Source organism: Talpa occidentalis, unplaced genomic scaffold, assembly GCF_014898055.3.
Source record: "Talpa occidentalis isolate TD23 unplaced genomic scaffold, MPIMG_talOcc4v2.1 talOcc4.113, whole genome shotgun sequence".
NCBI classification, from domain to species: Eukaryota; Metazoa; Chordata; class Mammalia; order Eulipotyphla; family Talpidae; genus Talpa; species Talpa occidentalis.
Window position 1 is genome coordinate 24,801 of NW_023601138.1, and position 22,634 is coordinate 47,434.

At 57.0% G+C, this 22,634-nt stretch overlaps 1 protein-coding gene across 1 annotated transcript; it reads left to right on the top strand.

Moving 5' to 3' along the window:
• Positions 1-976: 976 nt before the first annotated feature.
• Positions 977-22,104, top strand: LOC119239775 (polypeptide N-acetylgalactosaminyltransferase 11-like). Its single transcript, XM_037504178.2, has 10 exons — positions 977-1,014; positions 12,631-12,954; positions 14,654-14,777; positions 16,071-16,237; positions 17,479-17,604; positions 17,763-18,012; positions 18,665-18,782; positions 19,827-19,979; positions 20,932-21,149; positions 21,999-22,104. The coding sequence occupies exons 2-10, from the start codon at positions 12,669-12,671 to the stop codon at positions 22,072-22,074; spliced, it is 1,518 nt and encodes a 505-aa protein (XP_037360075.1). The 5' UTR covers positions 977-1,014; positions 12,631-12,668; the 3' UTR covers positions 22,075-22,104.
• Positions 22,105-22,634: the final 530 nt, after the last annotated feature.

Sequence of the window (22,634 nt, forward strand, 5' to 3'; positions counted from 1 at the left end):
ATTTCAATGCTATTCTCCAGAACCCTAAAAAAGCCAACAACAACGGAGCCAACCTAAGACTTCAGCTGCTAAATTGTACCACTGCACATTAATTTGGCGGAATAGCAGGAACCCATTTAAAACAGCAGCGAGAAACAAAGAGCCATTTCATACCCTTCTGACCGGCAAAAACTTAAATATCTGACATTCTCAGCTGTCGGAGGAGATCGCTGGTGCAGCCAGTGCCCCGGCAGGCGGGTTCCACAGTTCGATTTGGACGGCGGCGGGGCGGGCCGGCAGCGCGGGGCCGGGTCGCCGAGCGGGCCTGGCTGGGAGCTGAGCGTCCGCGCGCCTGGCAGGCCCCGGGCCCCGACCGGGCCGGCGGCGGCGGCTGCTCGCAGGCGGCCACACTCGCGCTCACGGACCAGGAGGTCGGGCCCCGCTTGTCCGCAGGGGGCACGGCCGCGCTTCGACGTCGTGGCCGCGTTTCCTGTACCCCAGGCGAGGCCGCCACCTGCGGACATGCTCGCGGCGCTCTGACGTTCACGCGGCCTTTTTAAAGGGGCAAAACCCCGCCGGCCCGACCCCAGCGACGCGAAGGCGGTTCCGAGCGGTCCGGGGCGCGGGCGGTGACGTCGCCGCGGCAGCCGGTTCCGAGCGGTCCGGGGCGCGGGCGGTGACGTCGCCGCGGGAGCCGGTCCCGAGCGGTCGGGGGCGCGGGCGGTGACGTCGCCGCGGGAGCCGGTCCCGAGCGGTCGGGGGCGCGGGCGGTGACGTCGCCGCGGGAGCCGGTTCCGAGCGGTCGGGGGTCGCGGGCGCTGACGTCACCGCGGCGCGCGGGGCGGGCGCCGTCACGTGTCCCGCGGGCGCGCGCTCGGGCGGAGGCGGCGGCCGCCACCGCGCGCGCGGCAGCTGCGTTTCCTCGCGGGCCGCCTCCTCCGCGGCGGCCCCGGCGGCTCGCACCGGGCGGTGGCGGCAGGGAGGATGCCCCAGCCCCGGCCCAGAAGGCCGCCATCCTGCGCCGCCGGCGTCGGGGTGAGTAGCGGGCGGCCCGGCGGCGCGGAGCCCGCGCGGCTTCCGTCCGTGCCCTCGGCGCCCCGGCCGCGGCCTCCGCCGCCCCTGAGAGAACCGCGCCCCAAAACGCGCCGGAGGGGCGCCCCGCTCCCGGAGCCCCGGCGCCCCGCGGCGTGTGACCCGGCCCGGGAGCGGGCCCGCGGCGCGGCGGCGGGCGGGGAGGGGCGGCCGCGCGGCTGTTGGTTTCTGTCCTCAGAGGAGGCCGCCGGGAGCCGCGGGCTCGGCCCGGCTGGGCGGCCTCCAGCGCCGCGTCCGTCCCGGCGCTTTCTCTGCCCCGTCCCTGAGAGAAGCGCCCCGCGAGCCCGGCCCGGCGCTGTCCGCGGGGCTCTCCCACGAGGGCTGCCCGGGGCGCCGCAGCCTCGTCCCGAAGGTGCCGTCCGGGGCCGGGCGGGCTCGGGAACGCGGGCGGGCGGCCGGCTTCGGAAGCTGGGGCGTGTTTGCGTGACCGGAAATCTGCCCCGGGAGCCTGACGCCCGTTATCAGCAGCCGCCTTGTTACCTGCGGGCACTTTGGTTTGTGCGGGGCCGTCCCCCTGAAGTCGCGGTTGCCGAGCGCCTGTCCAGCTGCTCGCGAGGACGCCCCGGTGTCTGGTTGGTTGGCTTTTATTTAATATAAAATGAAATCGTCACGTTGAATATGCTCCGCTCTGCTCCTGTGCGAACACAGCACCGTTCCTCTTCTCCGTCCCAGGCCTAGGCCAGGCTTGAAGGGCTTTCTTTTAAAACTCCACTCCCCATTTACCTGAAAATACTGTATATTGACATCTGCTGCATCTTAAGAAAAACAGAAAGCTCTTAACATCTTCTGACGGGTCTGTGCTCCTTGCCATTTGGGTTCTATGCTTCTGTTTCGTGTTTTGTTGGTGCTTTTTTTGTTGTGCTAAAACAGCATCCTCCTTGGTCAGAGCCCACCTGGTTCTCATAGGATTAATCCCTCCCATCAGCTCATCTGGCCGAGGTGTAGTCATTGTAGCCAACCATTTGCTTACTATTCTGTTTAGAAAATTTAAACTAATACGTGTTGCAGTTGCCCACTGCTTGAACTTTTTGTTTGAAATATTTCAATTTGGCCACGGACGTCTGAATCTTTAAAGCCAAGTGCCTTCCTGAAGAAGCGCAGCTGCTGTTCAATGTGAAGCTAGATCCCAGCTGTGCCAGCCAGAGACTCAAGCTATGCATTGATACAAGTTAATTTTGAAGAAACTACATGGTCTCTTAATCTGTTTATAAACTGTGCTACCCAAATTTGGCCCTGGAAATTTTTCCCTTGGCTGACCTTTAAAAATCTTGTTTCAACATAACTATGAATTCACACTAAGTTAGTAAAGATCCCGTGTACTCCTCCACCCAGTTTGCCCTTTAGTTACATCTTACATAACTGGAGTACGATGTAAAACCAGGAACTGGACAGTTCTTTGAGAAATTTTCTCAGGTTTGTATATTACGCAAAATCAGTTTCTTCACACTTGTTTTTGCGTAGTTTGTACATCACTTCACAACTTAAAGGATTTGCTTTAGGATAAGCCTGAGCTTTTCTCCTGACTTAGTCCTTAGGGCTTTTGTCCTTAGAGAAAGTGAGATTACTATCAGAGTGTAAAAATTTTAAGGCCCCGTGCCAGGTCTTACTACTTTTTTGAAAGAGCTTTCAGTATATGATTTCTCTCTAATGTGTCATTTAACTCTTGTACTTCAGTGGGTATTAGGGGGAAAAAAATGCTAGTTTGAGAGAGAAAAATCTCATTTTATTTGCATGTCTTTGCTATTTATCAAAACTGTAGACTTTTCCATATGTATTTCCAAGATTTATCCAGGTTGTTTTATTTGTTAATAGTTCAAAAAATGCTGTTTGTAGACTCCCAGCTCCAGCATCACCGAATAGAAGAGGGTTTCTCAAACTGGCGCTCTGACACTTTGGGCAAAATGATTGTGGATGGGACTGTGCCCTGTAGGGTGTGGCGCCATATCCTGGCCTCTTCCTACCACATGCTAGTAGGCTTTCCCTATTGTGATGACTAGAAAGTTTTCTGGATACTGCCAAAAGTGCCTGAGGGGTGCCAGAGTTTCCCAGATGTTGTCGAGTAGGACCTGGCTGGAGTCAAGGCAGTGGGTTTCAAGCTGGAAACATGACTTCACTGGCACAGTCGTTGAGTCCCCCCTCCCTGCCCGCCCTGCCACTATACTCACCCTCCAACATCCATTGAATTCTGCCATCTGAAGATTTGTAAGGTTAACCTCCAACGGAATCTGCATTAATAACGGGGACGCAGAAGTGAGGACAGAGTTAACATGCACAGACACACAGCCCTTGAGGGCAGAGTCCGGGCCTGTGCTGTACCCCGACTCCCTGACATTTTGCATAGCTTTTTGGTAAGAACTGTTCATTTTATGTGCCCCTTTCAGCAGTTGCAACGTGGGGCTGGTGATCAGAGAGCTTCTCGGTTTTTGGATTTTCCTTTCTTCAGGTGGGGGACATGCCCTGGCACTCTCACATCTCCTCTTGGCCGATGCACCCATGTATCTGCTTGGCTTCTGGCTACTCTTGAGTTTATGACCGTGTGTTGACAAGCTAGCTAGTTTTGTTGGGATGGAGAAAAAGACAGCTCCAGTCAGAACATTTCCCGAGCATGCCCAGCCACCTGGAGTCAGAATGGAATGATGAATGACAGCTCATAAGGAGGTTGGCTGTAGGTAGCAGATCATGCAGTTGCAGACATGTCGGCCCAAGGGCTCCCAGGCCGAGCGTGTGTGGTGCACAGTCCTTGGGAGGCTTGCTTCCTTCCTGTTTCCTTGCGGCCATCTAAACCAGGGAGAACTGCTGCTTTCTGCTTGGCACTGCGCCAGAGGGCTCCACAGACTGCTGCTCGCCCCTACTGGCCCGCGGTCCCTTACCAAGCAGTTGTCCAAGGGTGTGAGTACTTGGAGAGAGGAGCTTCATTAATATCCCAGGGGCGTCGGAGGATTGCTCCTGGGGGCATGTGATGTTTGGAATTTGCCTGGAGCCTTTCCTAACTCAGTCATCTCCTTGTGCGGGATTACGGAGGACTTTGACGGCAGTGTTTTCTTCCAGTCGTCCAGAGTGGGTCCGGAATGAGAAATGACAATGTGTGGGTTGTCGTCACCTGCTCATTTCCCAGGGCTTGTGGGAAGGGAGCTGTTGTCCTCCGTGCTTGTACTCACCTGACTGAGGTACAGTGGAAGGAACTAACAGACGCTTGCTGTTTGAAATTTGGGGTTACCGATGAGGAAACAGCCAGAGACTATGGAAAGGTAAATGCGTAGCATTGAAGGTAGACATTTTAAACTTCATTAAATATAATGAAAATCATTTTGTAGGTGAAAGAAAATGAAAGCTCTGCTGTTGAGTTGGTTAGAATTATCTTACTAGTCTGGTAAAAACAGTCCCATGAGTTTCAGACTAGACACTGGTTTACAGCGGGAAAGCAAGTTTTCAAGTTTTAGAATATTAGTGTTCAGATTTTATTCTCAAAGTTTTAACAAATTAATGGAGTTAAAAGGGTTTTTCCATTCAGTGTGCTACAATCTCCTTTGCTTCTGAGTTTAAAAGAAGTTCATCACGTTTCATTCAGAGCTTTAAAAAGATTTAATCCTCTCCAAATTTGTTTTTTATATTTTAAACTAGGAAGTTTTTTTCCTAACAATGTTTACTTTGATTATTAGAGAAATACATTTTTTTATAGAAGGTGTTTTAAGTAAAAAAAAAAGGATAAAGCAAATGGTCCCTGAGTCTTACTAATTTTCCCATAATTACTGATAACAGTATAACTTCATAGTATTGAGATTAAAAGTGAGTCATGGAATATATATCAAAGCATTACTAGTGGAACTAGTGGAGAGTTTCAGGTGATTTTTAATTTTCAACTTTTCACTTATCTGTATGGTCTTTTTTTTTTTTTTTTTTTTTTTTGGCGCAGTAGCCGAGCCGACAATCCTAACCCCGGCACCTTGAATGGGGCCTGGCAGATGGCACTCCTGTTGTGTGCCCGGTATTCGCCTTTTTTTAGGGTTATTTAATGATCTTGAGGAGAGAAAGCTTGGATTGTTCAGGTCACTTGACGGGCTGTGCCTGGCAGGTGAGTGGAGCGCGAGTGACAGCCAGATGTCGTCCTGGCGCGTCTCTTGACTGAACCCCAGGCGCACAGCCGGGCTGGTGCTGTCTGGGGGAGCCTGAGAACCTCTCAGAATGGGTCTTCGTAGCTCACTCTCGTGCTGTTGAGAAAATCCCTCGTTCTGACCTAATGACAACACTGGAATTTAAATGGAATGATAGCCCATGAGATTTTAAATCTTTGTGACCTAAACAGTTTGCCGCAAAGCATTTTTTTAATAACCACCGTGGGTGTTCCCCGTAGCAGCAAGTTTGTTTTTTGAGTGGACCAAAGCTTTGGTGCTTGGTGTTTGGATATACATTATCCTAATTGACTGCATTGTGTGAGAGTGCAAGGCTGTCTTTGCCCAGAGAGAGGAAGTCTAGCTTCTAGTCCTGTCTCCTGCTGCTCTGGTTCCTTCCTACCTAATGGGTATCAGATTTTTTTTCACTGGTTTATGGGAGAATTTTGGAAACCAGCACAACATTATGCTTTGTTCTTCCTTCGTTGTGCCCTAAGTGGCTGTGTGTGTGTAACGTCCTAGGTAGGTTTCTTCTGTGTTCCTCTGCTCTGTCCCCCTGGCAGCCTGTCCCGCATGGTGACACAGTTCTCTCTCTGCCCCTCACAGCCGAACGGCCTGCATTTGCCTCGGCGTCTTTTGCTGTCCATTTTTTGTTTTCATAGAATTCAGTTTCTCATTTCTGTATTTCCGATTTTCAGCCATAGCTGTGAAAGTTTTGCTGACTTGCAGATAATAGAGGAGGTAAACCCTGTTTTCTTCTTCTAACCCTTGTTTCATCTTTTCAATTGTTACAAATAGAAGAAAACAGTCCCAAGATGGAGGGAGTCCTTCCTGCTGGGACCTCAGCCAGACTTCATTCCTGATCTCACGGCAGGGTCAGCCTCTCCAAAAAGTGTCCCCTGAACCCATCAGCACGGTGTTCCTAAGCTTGCCCCGCGCGGCCATCTGCATGAGGCCCCTGCCGTCCGTGCGGGAAGGGCTTTCTGAAGCCGTCTTTTCTTTGGCCAAAAGCCTGTCTCACCTTCTTGTGTAGGTCTGTGAGGACCTCCGCTGAGGGGGCCCTTGCAGGACCTAGAGGGCTGCTGCTGGTCACTTGATAAAGCCAATTCGATCTCTAGATTTTGTTTTTGACCAATATTTGAGTATGGCGTTTGTGTCAGCTTTGTGTCGCTCAGTGCTGTGCCCGATGCGTGGACCGGCCTGCTTGTGTCCTTTCCATGTGGCCAGTTTCCCCAATACATTTAGCAAAAAGTCCCTTCCTCGCTGACGTGATGTCTCTCCATGTAAGAACTTTCTGTGTGTTACTGGGTCTGTGGACCCACCTGTCTCCTGGGGCGAGAGCCTGCGCCACGTAGCCACCCTGGGAGATGCCCAAGCCCGCTCGCCGCCGCCTGTTGTGCTTGTTCCTCCTCCACGTGAGCTTTGTGACCACCTTAGCGGAGTCACTGGCGGGACTATGACTCGGGGTCCTGCTGTGGAGGGTGCGGGACCTCTGTCATTTTTCAAGTCCTCTTTGGGGGCTTCCAGAAGTGGTTTTCCTCGTATTTCGGACCTTTCTTGTTGCGTTTGGGCGCCGTATTTTATCTGAAGCTTTTTGCGTTATTCGTGCATGAGACGGGCTCTGGAGGAGGCTCGGGCTTTTGAGGTTCGAGGGGAATGTCGTTCTCATGTCCTAAAGCAAATCTGGAAGATTTGCTGCTCTCAGCGGTGCTCTTGAGTGCTCTGAGTAGCATCAGGGCCAGCTCTCCTGGGGGCGTGGGCCCCGCGCCGCCCCCTCCTGGTTGTCTCTGGGGAACTCGCGGCTTCATTCCTTCTGCGGTGCTTGGGCTTTCCGGCTTCTGTTGGAACCCGCGTAGATGCGACTAAGCCCTGCTTCCCTGAAAAGCTAGTCTTCTGTGCTTTCAGGTGGACGGCCCTGGAACTACGCGGGGGCCTCTCTTGAGGTGTGACATTTCCTCTTGCTGAAATCGCAGGCTGAGAAAGGAAGACTGGGGACCTGCTGGCACGCGGGTTTGTCTGCCTGACGGCAGGGGAGGGAAGCTGTCCGCTGGAGCTGGTCGGCCCCCTGCTTCCGCCCCTCCTCGCCTCCTCACGGACACTTGTTTCCCAGTGCCCTGTAACTCGTGGCCATCCGTGCACTGCAGGCACTCTACACGCACGTTGTTCACAGTTGCTGCTAGGCGCTGCCGGACGCGGCGGCTGGGAAGAGGGGGCACGTGCTGCCTGTCCCCCGGGTCCGCTCACCCCGGGTCTGGCGGTGCTCGTGCTCCGGGCAGGTTGCCTGTGGCCACTTGACGTGCTCCGAGGGCGTCTCGTGTTCGCGTTCCAGCCACAACTTCCAGCCCTCCCAGGCCACGCTTGCTGGCACCAAACGCCAACACGGTCACACCACGACCCCTGGCCCAGCACATCCTCACTTTTCTCCTACTGGCCTTAAACCTATGGTTCCTTATCCAGCCAGCGGGGGGGGGGGGGGGGTTCCTCTCCTTCCCAGGCTGCTGTCCCTGAGCAACCTGAGACCACGACCCGACAAGAACGAGAGTGCGCTGGCCTCTCCTGAGGATTCATTGACAGGACGCGTTAACCTTTAATTCCTAGAACTCTGGGAAAATACCGAACTGCTGGAGTTTTGACTTCATGAACCGTGCGAGTTTATGATTGAAAGGATTTGTTCCCTGGCTGTTTGTAGTGGTAGCCCTAAGATGTTTGCTGTGGCCTCCTTTTAAAGAACTGCGCCCTGGACGCTGGCGGCGGGGCTTTGCCGGAGAGGACGCGGCGCGAGGAGCGAGGGCGGCAGGGCCGGCTACGTGGTGAGGTCAGACGTTGAACTTGACTTTGGTTTGGATGTTTTAATCCCTTTCCTTAAGCCGTTAAGAACCTGTATTGATATTTTACTAAAAACAGGCATTTGGTTGCTTTTCATTTGGGGGCATTACCTCTTGACCTGTCTGGAAACTACCGGTGTAAAGAGTATTAAGAAATGACCTGACTTTGTACATTTCTCTTGTTTATAGGTTCCTTAATTTACTGGGATTCACTACATTACAAAGCGTTTTCTAAAGAATTATGTCTCCCCCCCCCCCCCGGCCAAAGATTTATTTATTTATTTACACAAGCGCTGGGTACAGTCAGAAGCACGGGAGGGTGAGAGGAGTCACCAGAGCCAGAGCGGGGAACGGGACAGGCAGACCGACGAAATACACTGCTGAGGGGAGCAGCGGGTGCGGCAGGAGAGGTCTGTAGCGCCTAAAGAATTGTGTCTTGAGGAGAATAATGCCTGCTCCACAGAGTCGCTGACTGGATACGTTTTACGGGTCAAGGACCAAGGACTCTTGATAGGGAGTTACTGCAGGGAGGATAACCCGGGCCGGGCTCTGTGAGGAAGCTGCGCGGAGTTGGCCAAGTCCTTTGGGTGAGATCTTGAGGGGAAAAGTGTTTCCTTTGGCCCCTAGGGGCCGGCTGCGGAGGGAACCTGAGAGCAGGTCAGGGAGCAGGTGGGACGCAGCCTCCCGCTTTATCACAGAGAACTTGGTTGAATGAGCGAAACTGGACAGCGAAAGCTTGTTCTCCGCGCCTGTGAGCCGCCCTCCTCCTCCTGACAGTGCTGTCGAGACGAGGGAGTCAGGATTTCCCCGCACGCATTTAGGCCCTGCCCGGCACGCACGTCGACAGCCGTGGAGGGTACATGTTTCCACCGGTTTCAGCAAACTCCGACTCAGCGTCTGCCGTGTGCCGGCCACTGCCCCAGCTCGGGGCCCCCAGAGCCTGCGCTCCCGCAGGCAGGCAGTCGGGGCGGGCGCCAGGGCGCTGGCTGGCCGCATGGCGTAGGGGAGAGCGGAGGAGACGGGTGGTTGCGTTCCCGTTCTGACCGCCGCAGTCTACTCGGGTTCGGCCGAGAAGGCGGGGTTCAGGCAAGGTCCTGCTGGGGGAAGTCGGCTGGAATGAAAGTGTCCTGGGCAGAGGGAAGAACTGGGGCACAGTCCGTAGTCGGGAGTGTGAGCGACACACGTGGTGACACACAGGAGCCCCGTGTGGGACGGCGGAGAGGAAGCCGTGGGCCTTGGGCGCTGTGATGGGGGTGCGGGTTACCGGCGGGGCGGGAGGGCGTGCGAGGGCCGGCGGGCGCGTGTCCATTCGCATCCTGCACTCCGTTTAGACCTGGAGGAGGAGGAAAACGTTAACAATTGAGTTTCTACCAGATTCATCCTGGAGATCTTTTCGGCACCTTCTGTGTGCCGGTCCCTGGGCTGGGCGAGGGGTGGCGTGAGTGGACGGCGAAAGTCAGCCTCGCTCCGCGCGGGGAAGATGGACTCTTCATGTCACGGGCCGCGGGGCGTCCCCGCTCACTGTCGGCCTCCGGCCGCCAGCCGGGAGGTGCGCGGGGAACACGGTGGGTGGGAAGGAGGCGGAGGTGTCTGACCGGGCGCAGCGGGCCGGGCCACGTCCTCGCCGTGTCTCCTGCGTCGCCGTCGGGGCCCGGATCCCCAGGCCCCGCACCTGCCCGTCCCGGCGGGGCGTGTCTCACCCAGGACGAAGGGCTGCCTGTGTTTGGAGCCGGTGCCTCCAGGGGTGCGTTTACGGCAGTCTGATGCAGGTCGTGATGAGCATCCTTGCGCCTGCTTTTAAGGAAATATCTTTTGTCATTTCATCACCGGGTAGAAGTTGCTGTAAGAATTGTGGAGATTCTTTTTGTCAGGTTAAGGATTTCCCTCCTCCTAGTTAGCTAAGCATGGAGTGTTGAATTTTAATGAACAGCCTCCACTGATCAAATCCTTGTTTCTCGTGCAGTTTTGTAATGTAGTGGGTGACGCATCGTTCGCGAATTGGACCCACCTTGTATTCCTGACACAAATGCCACTTACTCGTGATGTGTTTAAGAAAACATTGTTGGTTTCAGCTTTAATGTTTCAAGACTTTTACAATGTCTCTGAAATTATCTGTCCCTTCTGTTGTCCTTGTTTTGACTCCAGGGTAATAACCTCCGGAAATGGGGTGGAGACTGTTCTGTAGTGGCATTCTGTAAGCCTGGGTCAGCCTTCCGCGCTCGTCCACGAGAACTCCCTTGTAAAACCCTCTGGAAACGTTCTCGGCGCTAGTTTAGTGTTCAGGCAGCTTAAAGGGCCATCTGGATTTCCAGGCAGCACCGCGCGTTTCTGTTTCTCTACGCGTTTGTCCATTTTACCTACTCTGCGCCTCTGTTTCCTCCCCCTTGCGCATCTCGCAGCGCTGTCCGGGCTTGCTGGGGCCGCCGGGGTGTGCCTGTGTTGGTCTTTTAAAGAATCGACTTTGGCCTCCGGTTTCATCTTCATTTTCTGTGAATGCCTGACCGTGGTAGTGTTCTTTTAATTTCACTGAGTTTATTCAGTTTTATTTTTCTAACTCATCGCTTTGTGTTCCGTGTTTTCTAACTTGACCACCCAGGGCTGTCCACTGCGCTTTGGCGTCACCCACTGGCTTTGAAAAGCAGCGTCTTCGCGCTCGGGCTCCGGGTGGGCAGCCCCGCGCGTGTCCTCATTTCTGTAGCTCGCTTTTTGTCACGGTGGGGTCTGAGGTGGGCTGGGGGCCTGGGGGCTGTGCCAGGTAGACTGGCGGGGCCTGGGTGGGCCCCTGGGGGGGAGGAGAGGACTTTACCCTCTCGCCCACTGCCCGTCCCAAGGTGGGCGGTGCTCGCTGTTCGGTTCAGCTTGGTCACCCTGGCCGAGGGGCCTCTCCAGAACCCATCGAAAATCACACACACACACCCCCACCGCACCGGCCTGCGTGGTCTTTTCTCCTCAGCACTAACATTCAGCGTCCCTGCCGTGGGCGTCGCTTCTGGCCCGGGAGGGAGGCTGGGAGCAGACGTGCTGTGGCGGGAAGGACAGGGCACCGAGGGTGAGGGCACAGCTGGGCAGCCGGTGGTGGTGGAAGGATTTGGATTTAAAATTGAAGCTGTCATTCTCCCAGTTTTGGTGAGATCGGGTGGGGCGTGTGACTTAGGGGGAGCATGAATCTAGAGGTTTTGAAGCTGGTTTGAAGGGTTCTGGACACCACCCAGTGCGCTGGGGCTGGGGCCCAGGGATACGGGAGCCCAACAGCGTGTCCTCTGACTGCTGTGTCGGGGGAGGGACTGCCTGGCCTGCCGCCCTCTCGGAGCCTGTTGCTCTGGCTCCCTTCCATTCCGTTCTCAGGGTCAAGGAGGCCACAATGGAAGCGAAGGGACTGGGGTGCTTTGGGGAGGACAGTAGCCGTTCTGGAGGCGAGGGACTGGCTCTGGATGCGCTGCCTAAGAGGTCGGGCACCCGTGGGGACAGCCTTGTAGTGGGGGTGCTTCCTGGCCTCGGGGGAGGCTTTGGTTTTGTTGTTTATTTGCCTACTCCCCAAGCGGATCTTTTAGGAACTAACAACGGCTGTTTTAGGTGAAACCTGGTTCACTTGAACGCTGCTCTGCGTTCTTTGCGGCGCTGCTGTCTCTCCCTCTGCGGGAGGGCCCTTCCCCTGGCTCAGGGGACGCGTCTTCTCACGCACGGTCTGCTTTGCCGGGCTGCCCCCGCGTGAAGAACGCCCGAGCTGGCGCTGCCGGCTCCCCCTCCCCCTCCTTCTTTGCGCTGGAGTCTTTTCCAGCAGCCTCTGGTGTACCGTGGGGCAGACTTTAGTTCGAGTGCTGTTTTTTAAGCTTCTGCACCGCATCAGCGAGGTCACTACGACTGGGCAGTAGACAGTCAAGGAACTGAGCTGTTTACCGACTGCTTTATAAAACTGCTCAGCTTCTGAAGGGAGAGTGGCTGGATGTTGATTGGGGATGGATCATCCTGCAGAGAGGCTGTCTGCATGGCGTGGCTCTCTAGGTTGCTTTCTCCTGCGCGTCCGCAGCCCTGTGCGCGCCTCTGCCCGCCTGCTGAGTGAGACTGCGCCCCGCGCCCTCGGAGGGCGCCCGGGGTGCCTCGGGGCAGTGCTGCTGCTCAGCTCATTATTTGGGGCCATCTAAGAAGGACGATGGACTTATTTGAACTCTTCTAATTATGCTTTTGAAATGTAACCGCTGGATCTAGAGCAGGCGTCACAGCGGGTTTAATCTTTGCTCGGGAAATGGAACGATTTTATCGCGTTGCTTGTTTTTAATAGATTTTTACGACCCTTGGGGGTAAGGGAGGCTCCGAGGGTCACGGTGAAAGGACCAGGACGGCCTGTCGCCCCACGTAGCGGCTGTATGGCCCGCGCCGGTGAGAGCCCGGGGAGGGAGGACCCGCCTGAGCCTGCGGGGATGGAGAAGGGTCCGTCCCTGGTCTGCCGGGCGCCGACCCGCGGGCCTGAGGCTTCGTTGTTGAGTCCCTTCTTTTTCTGCTCAGTGACCTGGCGCACTGCTGGGGATCGGCTCAGGCGCTGCCCTGTGGCTTGGGCTTGCCGGCTGCGGACTGGGCGAGTGATTCGCGGATCACGGGGTGTCTCACCGCCTGCCCTTCTCTTTCAGGAAACTGAAGATGGCCCCCCCGCGAAGCTAGGTCTAGGATGGGAAGCGTCACCGCACGCTACTTCTGCTACGGATGCCTTTTCACCTCGGCCACCTGGACCGTTCTGCTTTTTGTCTATTTCAACTTCAGTGAAGTGACTCAGCCACTTAAGAATGTGCCCATCAAGGGGTTTGGGCCCCACGGGCCATTCCCCAAAAAAATCTACCCCCGTTTCACTCGGGGTCCCGGTCGAGTGTTAGAGTCGCAGTTCAAAGCCGGCAGAGTGGACGGCGCGCCGGCGGATGGAGACCCCGCGAGAGGCGGCGTGAAGTTCTCCGAGCTGGGTGAGTGCGGGTGCTGCTCGGGTGGAGCGCCCCTGAGTCCCGCGCTGCGCGGCCGCGGGAGCCTGTCCTCGCTTTCCCCGCGGATCTAGCTCGCGTGCTCTGGCGGGGTCCTGCGGCTTCTGCAGACTTAGTGGCGAGTGACAGCTGGCGTGTCCAGGTCTGACGGCCTGTTCGGGTCCCCGGGAGGAAACGAGCAGTCAAGTGGCTGGAAGGAAAATGGAGCTTGTGGCCGAAGATGCTAGCTGCCGGCATTATTTAACAAAGGGAAGAAATAGTTGACAGGTGACTTGGCTTGTAACATGACCTGAGAGGCCGAGTGAAGGAAAGCAGAACGCGGAGCAGAGAACAGAGGGCTCGCGGCCAGTAAGATGACCACTTACCCCTGAGGTCTGGGACAGAGCGTGTGTGAAAACTCATGAAATCTTAGTGCAAAATAAACTTTTTTCTCAAAAAGTTACACTCGGAAGCAAGAACCCCCCGTGCATGTCTTTGCCACTGTAGTCCTCGAGCCCTCTCTGCGAACATTTTACGTTCGGGGTAAGTGAGCCGAGTCGAGCCCCTGCAGCCTGTGCGCAGCGCGCTGCGGCGATGAGCCACAGCCAACGGAAAGTTGAAAGTGGCCTCTCGGCTCCAACCCGCAGTCACTGACAGACAGTGGAAGCGGCTCCTCCGGGGCTGGCCGGGCTCGGGCGTGCCCTCCCCTGAGCGGGCAGCGAGAATAAGCCAGGGGCCTTCCCCGGGGTTCAGTCCCAGCTCACGCGGGACACCGCCGAGGGCTGAGGGGAGGGCTCGGGATCTCCCCCAACGCGCGCGGTGTCGCTGTGACTCGCGGCGGTCGGACCGCACCATGCGGTGGTGCTGCCTCCGCCCTGCGGGCCGCCCCGCTGCGGTGTGAAAGCCGCCGAGTTCAGTTTTTTCGTAAAACCCGCCCATAAACGAGACACGGTCTCTGTACCTGACTGTCAGCAGAGCGCCCTCCAGGCCCGTCCGCGGCACGCTCGGCAGAGTTCCTTTCTCAGGGTAGAGCAGCGCGCCGCGCAGGTGACGCCATCTGCCGGGCAGAACGTGACATTGTAACAAGAATCTTTTCTCAGGACATCTTTATCAGAAGCTGATCTTCCCGAATTCCGTAGGAGCGAGGCCCCCATTTGGAAACTGATGCACCGAGGAGTATTAATTGATAATCTGATTTGTGCCAGACACGCTGGGTGTTGGGTGCCAGCAGCTTTTATTTATGTTGACGAGGAGACAGTCTCACGCCCTGTGAAGGGGTTCTTTCTGACGGTCTCGGAACCGTTGGAGCAAGAATGTTCACGACAGGGAGAGGGTTAGCCTGTGCAGGGGTTCCTGCCCGGGAGGTTAATCCGAGACCGGACTTGGACTTTCATCAGAAAGGTTTCTCAACGGTCTTGTTTAGGGGAGAGGTTCATCTCAAAACTCGCCTGTACTTGTGGCCTGTGAGTCCACATGGATTAGATGGTAGTTTTTGTGGAAGAAAATACTCGTAAGATCGTGCCTGGTGGGCCGGGGCCGTTTATCCCTAAGGTACGTTTATCCCTAAGGTCTTTCCACTGAGACTGCTGCAGGGTCTGCTGCCCTTAGAAGGCGGGGGCCACCCGGGCCGAGAGCCTGCTGCTGCCGGACTGGCGGGGTCGCCTGCCACGGGGCTGCCTCTGACTGCGCCTTTGCTCTCCTGCAGGCATGATTTTCAGTGAACGTGACCAGGAGCTGAGGGACTTGGGCTATCAGAAGCATGCCTTCAACGTGCTTGTCAGCAACCGCCTGGGCTACCACAGAGATGTGCCGGACACCAGGAGTGCAGAGTATGCTTCCCGTCCCTGCGGGCCCGCGCGCCAGGCGAGAGGGTGGTGCTGTTGGCAGCAGCCTCCATGGCTCGGGAGACGGGCCCGCTTAGGCTGCCCCCTGCCATGCTGGAACCAGAGGCCTCAGAGCTTGCTGTGTGGCTTTGGAAATTTAAGACTGTGGGACAAGGGGCCTCCTTGGTGACGCAGGGGTTAAGTCTCAGCGCTGTGAAGCTGTCCGCAGCCCCTGCAGCACGAGTTCCATCCCCAGCCAGGGAGTGAGCCTCAGGGCGCAGCAGACCTCTCCTGTCTCCCCGCTGCTCCGCTCAGCACTGGATTTCAGTCAGTCTGCCTGTTCTGCTCCCCGCTCTGTCTCTGGGGAATCCTCTCACCCCAGGCCTCTGACCTGCACCCCAGCTCTTTATGCACAAATAAATACATCTTTAAAAAAGATTAAAGTTCGTGGAATGAGAAGTGCTCCCTGCACTTAAAAGGAGCCCCTGCGTGTACGCTCGGTGTCCAGCACGTGTCTGTGACAGGGAATTAAAATCAGCGCATTTTACTCCTTTCACTTTCTGTTTCGTTTCTTCAGAGGCTCTTTATTTGCGCGGCTGGTCAGTCAGCCATCCCCACACAGGCCTTTGTGAGCATCTTCTCTTTGCTACATGCTCTGCTAGGCCTGAAGGACATGGGAGAGGTGGTCCCTGCATCCCCAGGACTTAAAAGTCTGATGGGGGAGGTGGCGGCGCGGGCGCAGGGTGAGGGCTCCGCTGGCAGCTGGCGAGCTGGGGACCCAAAGCCAGAGCGGGAGGCTTCCCCGAGGGCGAGGTTGAGTGGAGCTGGGTGGCTCGTTGGTTTTTCGCTGTGTGGGGTGTAGCACTGGGGCCGAAACCCCCATAGCTTGTCACGGGCTCGCACAGTTCGCAGGGCTGTAGGGGAGGGCAGGAGGCAGGGCGGGAGGCTCGGGTGCCCGGAGCACACGCAGCTCTGGTTTGCTGTTGCTTGAAGCCAGCTGGCGCCTTACCAAGGGCTGCTTACCTGGGGTCATCCATCTTATCTAGTGAGCAAAATAAAAATTGAAAACACAGAGCTTTATATTTGTTACTTGCTGTTGAAACGATTGAGAAGCTGAACGTCAGCCCCAGGGCTCCGTGGAAAACATGTAATAACTTCCATAAGCAGAACACATTTGTACGGCGGGTACACCAGAAAAGAGAGGTTCGTTTTTCTAATGTTGACTTGAAAATAAGCCGAGTGGCAGGCTGGGACATGTGGCCTTTTCAACTGTTGGCATCTTCTGGTGTGTGCGCGCAGGTGCAGAGACAAGGCCTACCCGGCGGACCTGCCCGTGGCCAGCGTGGTCATCTGCTTCTACAACGAGGCCCTGTCGGCCTTGCTGCGCACGGTGCACAGCGTCCTGGACCGCACGCCGGCCCGGCTGCTGCGGGAGGTCATCCTCGTGGACGATGACAGCGACTTCGGTGAGGGGCCTGCGGGTCGCGGGGTCTGGTGGCTGGCCTCCTCCGGGGCGGACCCGCCGCAGCGCTGCCCGTTCTGTGGGGCGCGTGACCCCAGCGGAGCCACCACCCGCGGGTCGACGCCTGCTCATTGGTTTCAGGTTAATTTCGAAGAAACTGCATGGTTTCTTCCTCTGCTTACAAACTGCTACCCAAATTTGGCCCTGAAAATTTTCCCCTTGGCTGACCTTTAAAAAATACCTTGTTTCCAAGTCGTATCAGCTCACAGGAAGTCACAAAGAGGTCGGGGTGCCGCTGCACCTGGTGTCCCCCCGTGTTCCCCTCTGAGGTCAGCAGCCTGCAGTGTGCAGGCAGAGATTGCAGGGTGCCGTCATTTCACCCCGGACGTGGGTTTGGCCAGCACCCTGCCATCTGGGTAGCGGCTGCCCCTTAGATCACCCCACTCTCCTCGCCCTGACTCTGTGCGTGGCGTCTTGGAATGTGGCCTCATGCCTGCTCTCCCCAGACCGTGCTCCGACAGCCCTTCAGTCTGAGAGTTGGTGATTCCACACACGTCTTACACACCTTTCTTCACCGTAACATGGATCCTTCCTCAGAACGCTTTCATGTACACACCACAGGAAGCAAGGGGCTTCATTGACGCTATTCATTCAGCTGTCGGCAGCCCTGCGAGAGCTACTGGCCCCCCGTTTCACGTGTGCAGGCGCTAAGGGACTTGCTCCCGGTCCCGTGCAGCTGCGCGTGAGCTGGAAGAGGCCCCTGGCCCCGAGCCCGGCCCCGCGCTCTTCACTACCGCAGCTGAGGGGGGCAGGTTACAACGTGCCGGGCTCCTGCTCCCCACGCCTCCGCTCTCGTCCACAGCAGAGCTGGTGTCCAGTGAACGTCACACGTCATTTGACCATAAAAGACACAGCGTGGCTCCTCTTGGGCCGCGACTCTCATGTGGTCTGCGGCCCGCTCGCTACACACACTCACCTCAGATGTCCTTTACGCCCGGGGGCAGCTGCTCGGACAGTGCAAGTGAGCGGAGAAGGTAGCGGTTCTGGGCAGGCGCTCCGGCCCGCCCCGTCACTTCTCTCCTTTCTCTTCCTTACGGGCGCGTCTACACTGGCCTTTTAAAATAAAGCACAAGGTTCTTCAGTATTGACTTGGCAGTTCGTTGCTACAAGAACCAAATGCAGTGTGAGAGGAGCTGTGAACTCTGTGCCTCTGTGCCTTGACCAATGATGGGCTCTCTGTTGCAGACGATCTGAAGGGAGAACTCGATGAGTATGTCCAGAAGTATCTCCCTGGGAAAATTAAAGTGATAAGAAACACAAAGCGTGAGGGGTTAATTCGAGGCAGAATGATCGGAGCCGCACACGCGACAGGTATGACTTCCTTCCCGGGGTGCTTCTCCAACGGAGGGCGGCCGGTCTGTGCTGGGGCGGGCCTGTGGCCGCGCCTGCTCCCGTCCCTCCTGGCAAGAAGACCCCGGAAGAGGCAGCGAGGGAGGGTTTGATGGGGTCGGTGTCCATTGCCTCCCCAGGAGACGTCCTGGTGTTCCTGGACAGCCACTGTGAGGTGAACGTGATGTGGCTGCAGCCCCTGCTGGCAGCCATCCGTGAAGACCGGCAGACCGTCGTGTGCCCGGTGATCGACATCATCAGCGCCGACACCCTGGCCTACAGCTCGTCCCCTGTGGTGCGCGGCGGCTTCAACTGGGGACTGCACTTCAAGTGGGACCTCGTCCCCCTCTCCGAGCTTGGGGGGCCAGAAGGAGCTACTGCACCGATCAAGTAAGACCCCCTTCTGTCTGCAGGTCCCACTGGGACTGCCGCGAGAGAAAACGTATTTTAGGAGTAACTCCTCCTCTGCAAGGAGCCACGGTGTTGGCCTAGTTCGTCCGCAGAAAATGAGTGCTTCCCGAGCCCTGTGCGCTCAGGCAAGTCCCGAGGAAAGAATGAAGACAGAGACGTCATCTGTGCCCTTGTCCGGGGTGGCTCGGGAGCCAGGTGGTTCTTGGGCCGCGTCCCTGGCCTCAGCCTTTCAGATGCAGTAGCACCCCTACCCAGTTGTGCCCCGATGGTAGCTGTTCGCTAGAGGGCAGACTCTTGAGAACCGGCCTCTGCCACACACTTGAGTCCATCTCCAAGTGTGGACACGTCGCCAGGTCTCCCGTGGGGCCGTTGGTTCCAGCGGTTCTGAGACTGGACTCTCAAGAGGCGCTGAGTGATTCATTTCAGGTGAATTTCTGTCAGGAAAGTGGCCTTCCTCTGCCAGGGGTCTGGTGTGTCGTCGTGATCTAGAAAACGCAGTTGGTGGCCAGCGCGTTCCCCGGCAGTAGATGAAATGTGCCTCGGGGGTGTCCCAGCTGTGTTGAGTTTTTGGAAGGAACCAGGTAGCCGGCTGGCCTTGCGGGGTCGGTACAGCGCGCCTCTCCTTTTCCAGGTCACCCACGATGGCTGGAGGGCTGTTCGCCATGAACAGGCACTACTTCAGTGAGCTTGGGCAGTATGACAGTGGCATGGATATCTGGGGAGGAGAAAATTTAGAAATATCATTTCGGGTAATTTTTTTGCATGTTCACTTACTGTGTGTTCAGTGGGATAGAATTTGCGTCCAAGGGGCCGTGTCCTCTGTAAACCCTCTGTGACAAATTGCCCGTAACGAATGCCACTTCCCCACGGGATGGCACAAGCGTACAGGAAGCCTTAGCTTTGTAACCTTTAAGAGGCAAGGAGCTGTGATAAAGTGGTAGCTGCGGGTGCGGGACGTTTCAGCAGGCAAGTAATCTAGAGCTTTGTTCTTCATCAGTTTGTCCTACTGGATAATCCTGAAAACACGCGTGTCCATGTGTGTCAGATTGCCCAGCACCGCCCAGGTTCACGCCCGCTCTGGTCAACTGTTACCCCCCATTTCCCTCGCAGAAGTAGCCTAGTGTACATGGCAAGCCTGTCAGCACCCCATGAATGGCTTGCTGAATCCTTCGCAGGCACAGGAACCCCCAACCCGGGGAAGAAAATCACTCCCACAATCTCTGCGGTTGCCGAGGCTGGGCCAGCAGCAGGGGAGTGGGGCCCTGGCGGGGGGTTGGGAGGGGTGGGCCACAGTCTCACAGCCTCCTTGCAGGCGTGCTCACGCCGGCAGCGCCTGTCTACACGTGTCGTCTTCTGTTTTCATGTGTGTACCGACCAGTTTTTCAAAGGCGGTTTTTCCTCTGTAATCCTTAACCATTTTTAAGTTGCATTGATATCATTAGTTCAAGGTAATTAATTGAAATAACTGTAAGGTTACCTCAGAGTCAGGAACAGACTTTAGAGCAGAACTGAGGTCCTGGAGGTCTTCTGGACATTCCGCAGCCCTGTGTAGAAAGCACGCGTGGATGTGCGCGGAGCGGACCCGCCCGGGAGCCTCCTGGCCTGGGCCCGAAGATCAGGTTTCCTGCTTTGCTGAAACTGGACTCTGGCCCCGGGTGGGCAGAGGACAGGGCTAGACTTACCCTTGGGTTTACCTGAGCAGTCGTCTCCAACAAGGGGAAGCCCCGCAGTTTCCTGAGCGCCTGTTACCACAGACTCGCCGCCGGGCGCGCTCACGGCCCTTGCTCCGGCAGATCTGGATGTGCGGCGGGAGGCTCTTCATCATCCCCTGCTCCCGCGTGGGCCACATTTTCCGGAAGCGGCGGCCCTACGGTTCTCCCGAAGGCCAGGACACGATGACGCACAACTCCTTGAGGCTGGCGCACGTCTGGCTGGATGAGTACAAGGTGCGTGGGCGCTCCCTCCCGCAGGCCGGGGCCAGCCCGCCAGCCCACCCGCTGCTGCACGCTGGCTTGTGTCCGCTTGACCTTTGCTCTTTTTCTCTCATTCCGAGTCTCTAGTTTCCCGACTGGCCACTCCCTGGGAGGTCACAGTTGACTCAGGGGAGACTCTGGTTTACTCCTGGTCCTGCGCGTGACTCCCACAGACCCGGGCCCCGTGGTCCCCCGCTCCTGTGGCCTCGCACAGCAGGGTCTTACCTTGCCCGCCACGTGCAGCCCTGTAGCAGTGATGCTTCACCCCTCAAAAAGGCGGTGTCCCAGCCCTGCACTAACCTCCACCTGCCTCGCCAGGGCAGCCGTCGTGGCTGTGGCGGAGGGCGTCCCGTCGCCCACGGTGATCTTGTGTAACCCTCGTCTTGCCTCAGCCCAGGGCGTGGCCTGCGAGGTCGGGCAACGGCTGTGCTACGTGTCGTGAGGCACTTTCCTCCTTGACCAAGACGCCCCCCACGTTTCTCTGCCGATATGGGAGAGGCTCACAGTGGTCTCACTGTTGCCACTAAAGGTTTTTGGTTTTAGAAACTTACTTTTGTTGAAGGCATTTATGTCGCGGCGTGGAAGTCTATGATTTTTAATGAATAGATGTTTTCAATTTTAACTTCTACTAAAGTAGCAGCCGTGACACATCCACAAACCCTTGGGACCCTGGGGCCAGAGTCGGGCCTGCCTGGCTCCCGGAGCCACCCTGCTGGCCTGACGTGGGCGCTGCGTATCCGCCATTTCTGAATCTCAGCGCCATCTTCCTTGTCGGCGATGACCAGCTGCGTGAAGGCTTTCCGTGGACATTTTTTGGCCATGTTAAGAAAACACTGACATAAATAATATTTAATCCTCGCATAGAATGACCTAATATTTATTAAAAACAAAAAAATGCCTGTTATCTGACTTTTTTTAAATCCAGGAACAGTATTTCTCCTTGAGGCCCGACCTGAGGACCAAGAGCTATGGAAATGTCAGCGAGCGCGTGGAGCTGAGGAAGCGGCTGGGCTGTAAATCATTCAAGTGGTACCTGGATAACATTTACCCAGAGATGCAGGTGTCCGGGCCCAACGCCAAGCCCAGCAGCCCATTTTCGTCAACAGGGGGCCGAAACGCCCCAAGGTCCTGCGGCGTGGAAGGGTGAGTGGCGCTGTGGGCGCCCGGCGTTCACGGCCGAGGTGTGCAGTTTCCCGCCGTCCTCTCGGGGGGCGGCTTCTGTGAGGGCGAGTCATTGCTCGCTTCCCAGAAGGCAGACAGGTGGTCCGCACGTGCAAGTACAGAGCGTCGGGGTAACGTGCGGGTGGCCGAGACAGTCGGGCGGCTGTGGACTGCTGGCACCGCTCTGGGCACTGCGCGGCGGGCACGGCCAGGCAGTGCCAGTAGCCTCGGTGCTCAGTGCCGGAGACCCACCCTTCACGTCTCAGTTTCACGTCGCGTGTAAATTTTAGGGGCCTAGACGTGAACGTGTACGTTCCTACATCACTCCTCAGACTGGGCTTCTGAAGTGGAGTGTGGGTATTGGGGTTGTCTGGTTTCCTCTTGTCACGGAGACGATGCTTCCCAAGGCTCTTTCAGGGAGTTGCCTCCTCTGGCAGTGGAGCAAAACGTCCCCTTCCTCCAGGCTAAAGACCGTGTGTGTCCTCGGCTGAAATCCCCACCGCCCCGGCCCGACGCTTCAGCGCGGGTGTTGCACGGACGGGTGGTGCTGGGCTCTGCCTTTCTTGTTTCCTGGATTTCACTTTTAGGCTCTTCGGGGCAGAGGTTTTAATTTTCTTCCTTGTGGATTAGTCAGCTTCTGTGTGTCTTGGTACAGGATTAGATTCTGTGCGATGCGCGCGCGGACGCAGTAAAGGGCCGTCTCCTTGGCTTCGGGGCTCCCGCCCTCCCTCCTCTGACGGACAGCCCCTCCAGCCTCCTTTTCTAGCACGAGGGGGCCGCTGGCCTTGTCCTTCCCTGGTGCGGGTTGTGAGTGCAGCCTCTTCGTTACAGCTCTATCACCTCCAGACCAGCAAGTGTCTGGTGGCCCAGGGCCGCCCGAGTCAGAAGGGAGGCCTCGTGGTGCTGAAGGCGTGCGACTCCGGAGACCCCAGCCAGGTGGGTGACGCCTCTGGGCTGGCGGCTGCTGACAGCTCACTCCCGAGGTGGGGCCTGGGAGTAGCCCCCGAGATCATCTGATAGAACTGCTTTACAGCGCGGCTCTGTCTCCTGGAACACCGTCGTCCTTTCTAGTTACGTAGAATGAACGGGTTAGAGTCGGCAAAGGAGACGCGGCCTTCTGGGCGGGAACATCCCTAGCGAGTGGACGTGCACGTCCTCAGGACACTGCAGCTCAGACACCCCTTTCGTGCGGGTTGGACCTGCTCACCGGCGCGTCGGGTGCTCTCGGAGCTGTGGCGCGGAAAGCGCTGTCCTGGGCAGCCCGTCTGCCTGGCAGCTGCTGTCATGAGACAGAGGCTCTCGGAGTAGTTGTGCTGACGCCTGGGCGGGGCTGCTCGTGTCGGCGGGGTGCGTGCTCCACGGGGTTCACGCCCGGTAGCTCAGGTCACGGGGGCGAGATGGTGGGATTCGTTCCGGAAGAGGTAAGTAGTTTGGGGCACGGGCACAGGTGTGGTCTGCCCCGTGCAC

Excerpts from the sequence above, each read along its gene's own strand:
- LOC119239775 (XM_037504178.2), top strand. The coding sequence starts at position 12,669 with ATGGGAAGCGTCACCGCACGCTACTTCTGCTACGGATGCCTTTTCACC. Across the intron at positions 14,778-16,070 it reads CCGGACACCAGGAGTGCAGA|GTGCAGAGACAAGGCCTACC; the intron begins GTATGCTTCCCG and ends GTGTGCGCGCAG. Across the intron at positions 21,150-21,998 it reads AGGTCCTGCGGCGTGGAAGG|CTCTATCACCTCCAGACCAG; the intron begins GTGAGTGGCGCT and ends TCTTCGTTACAG.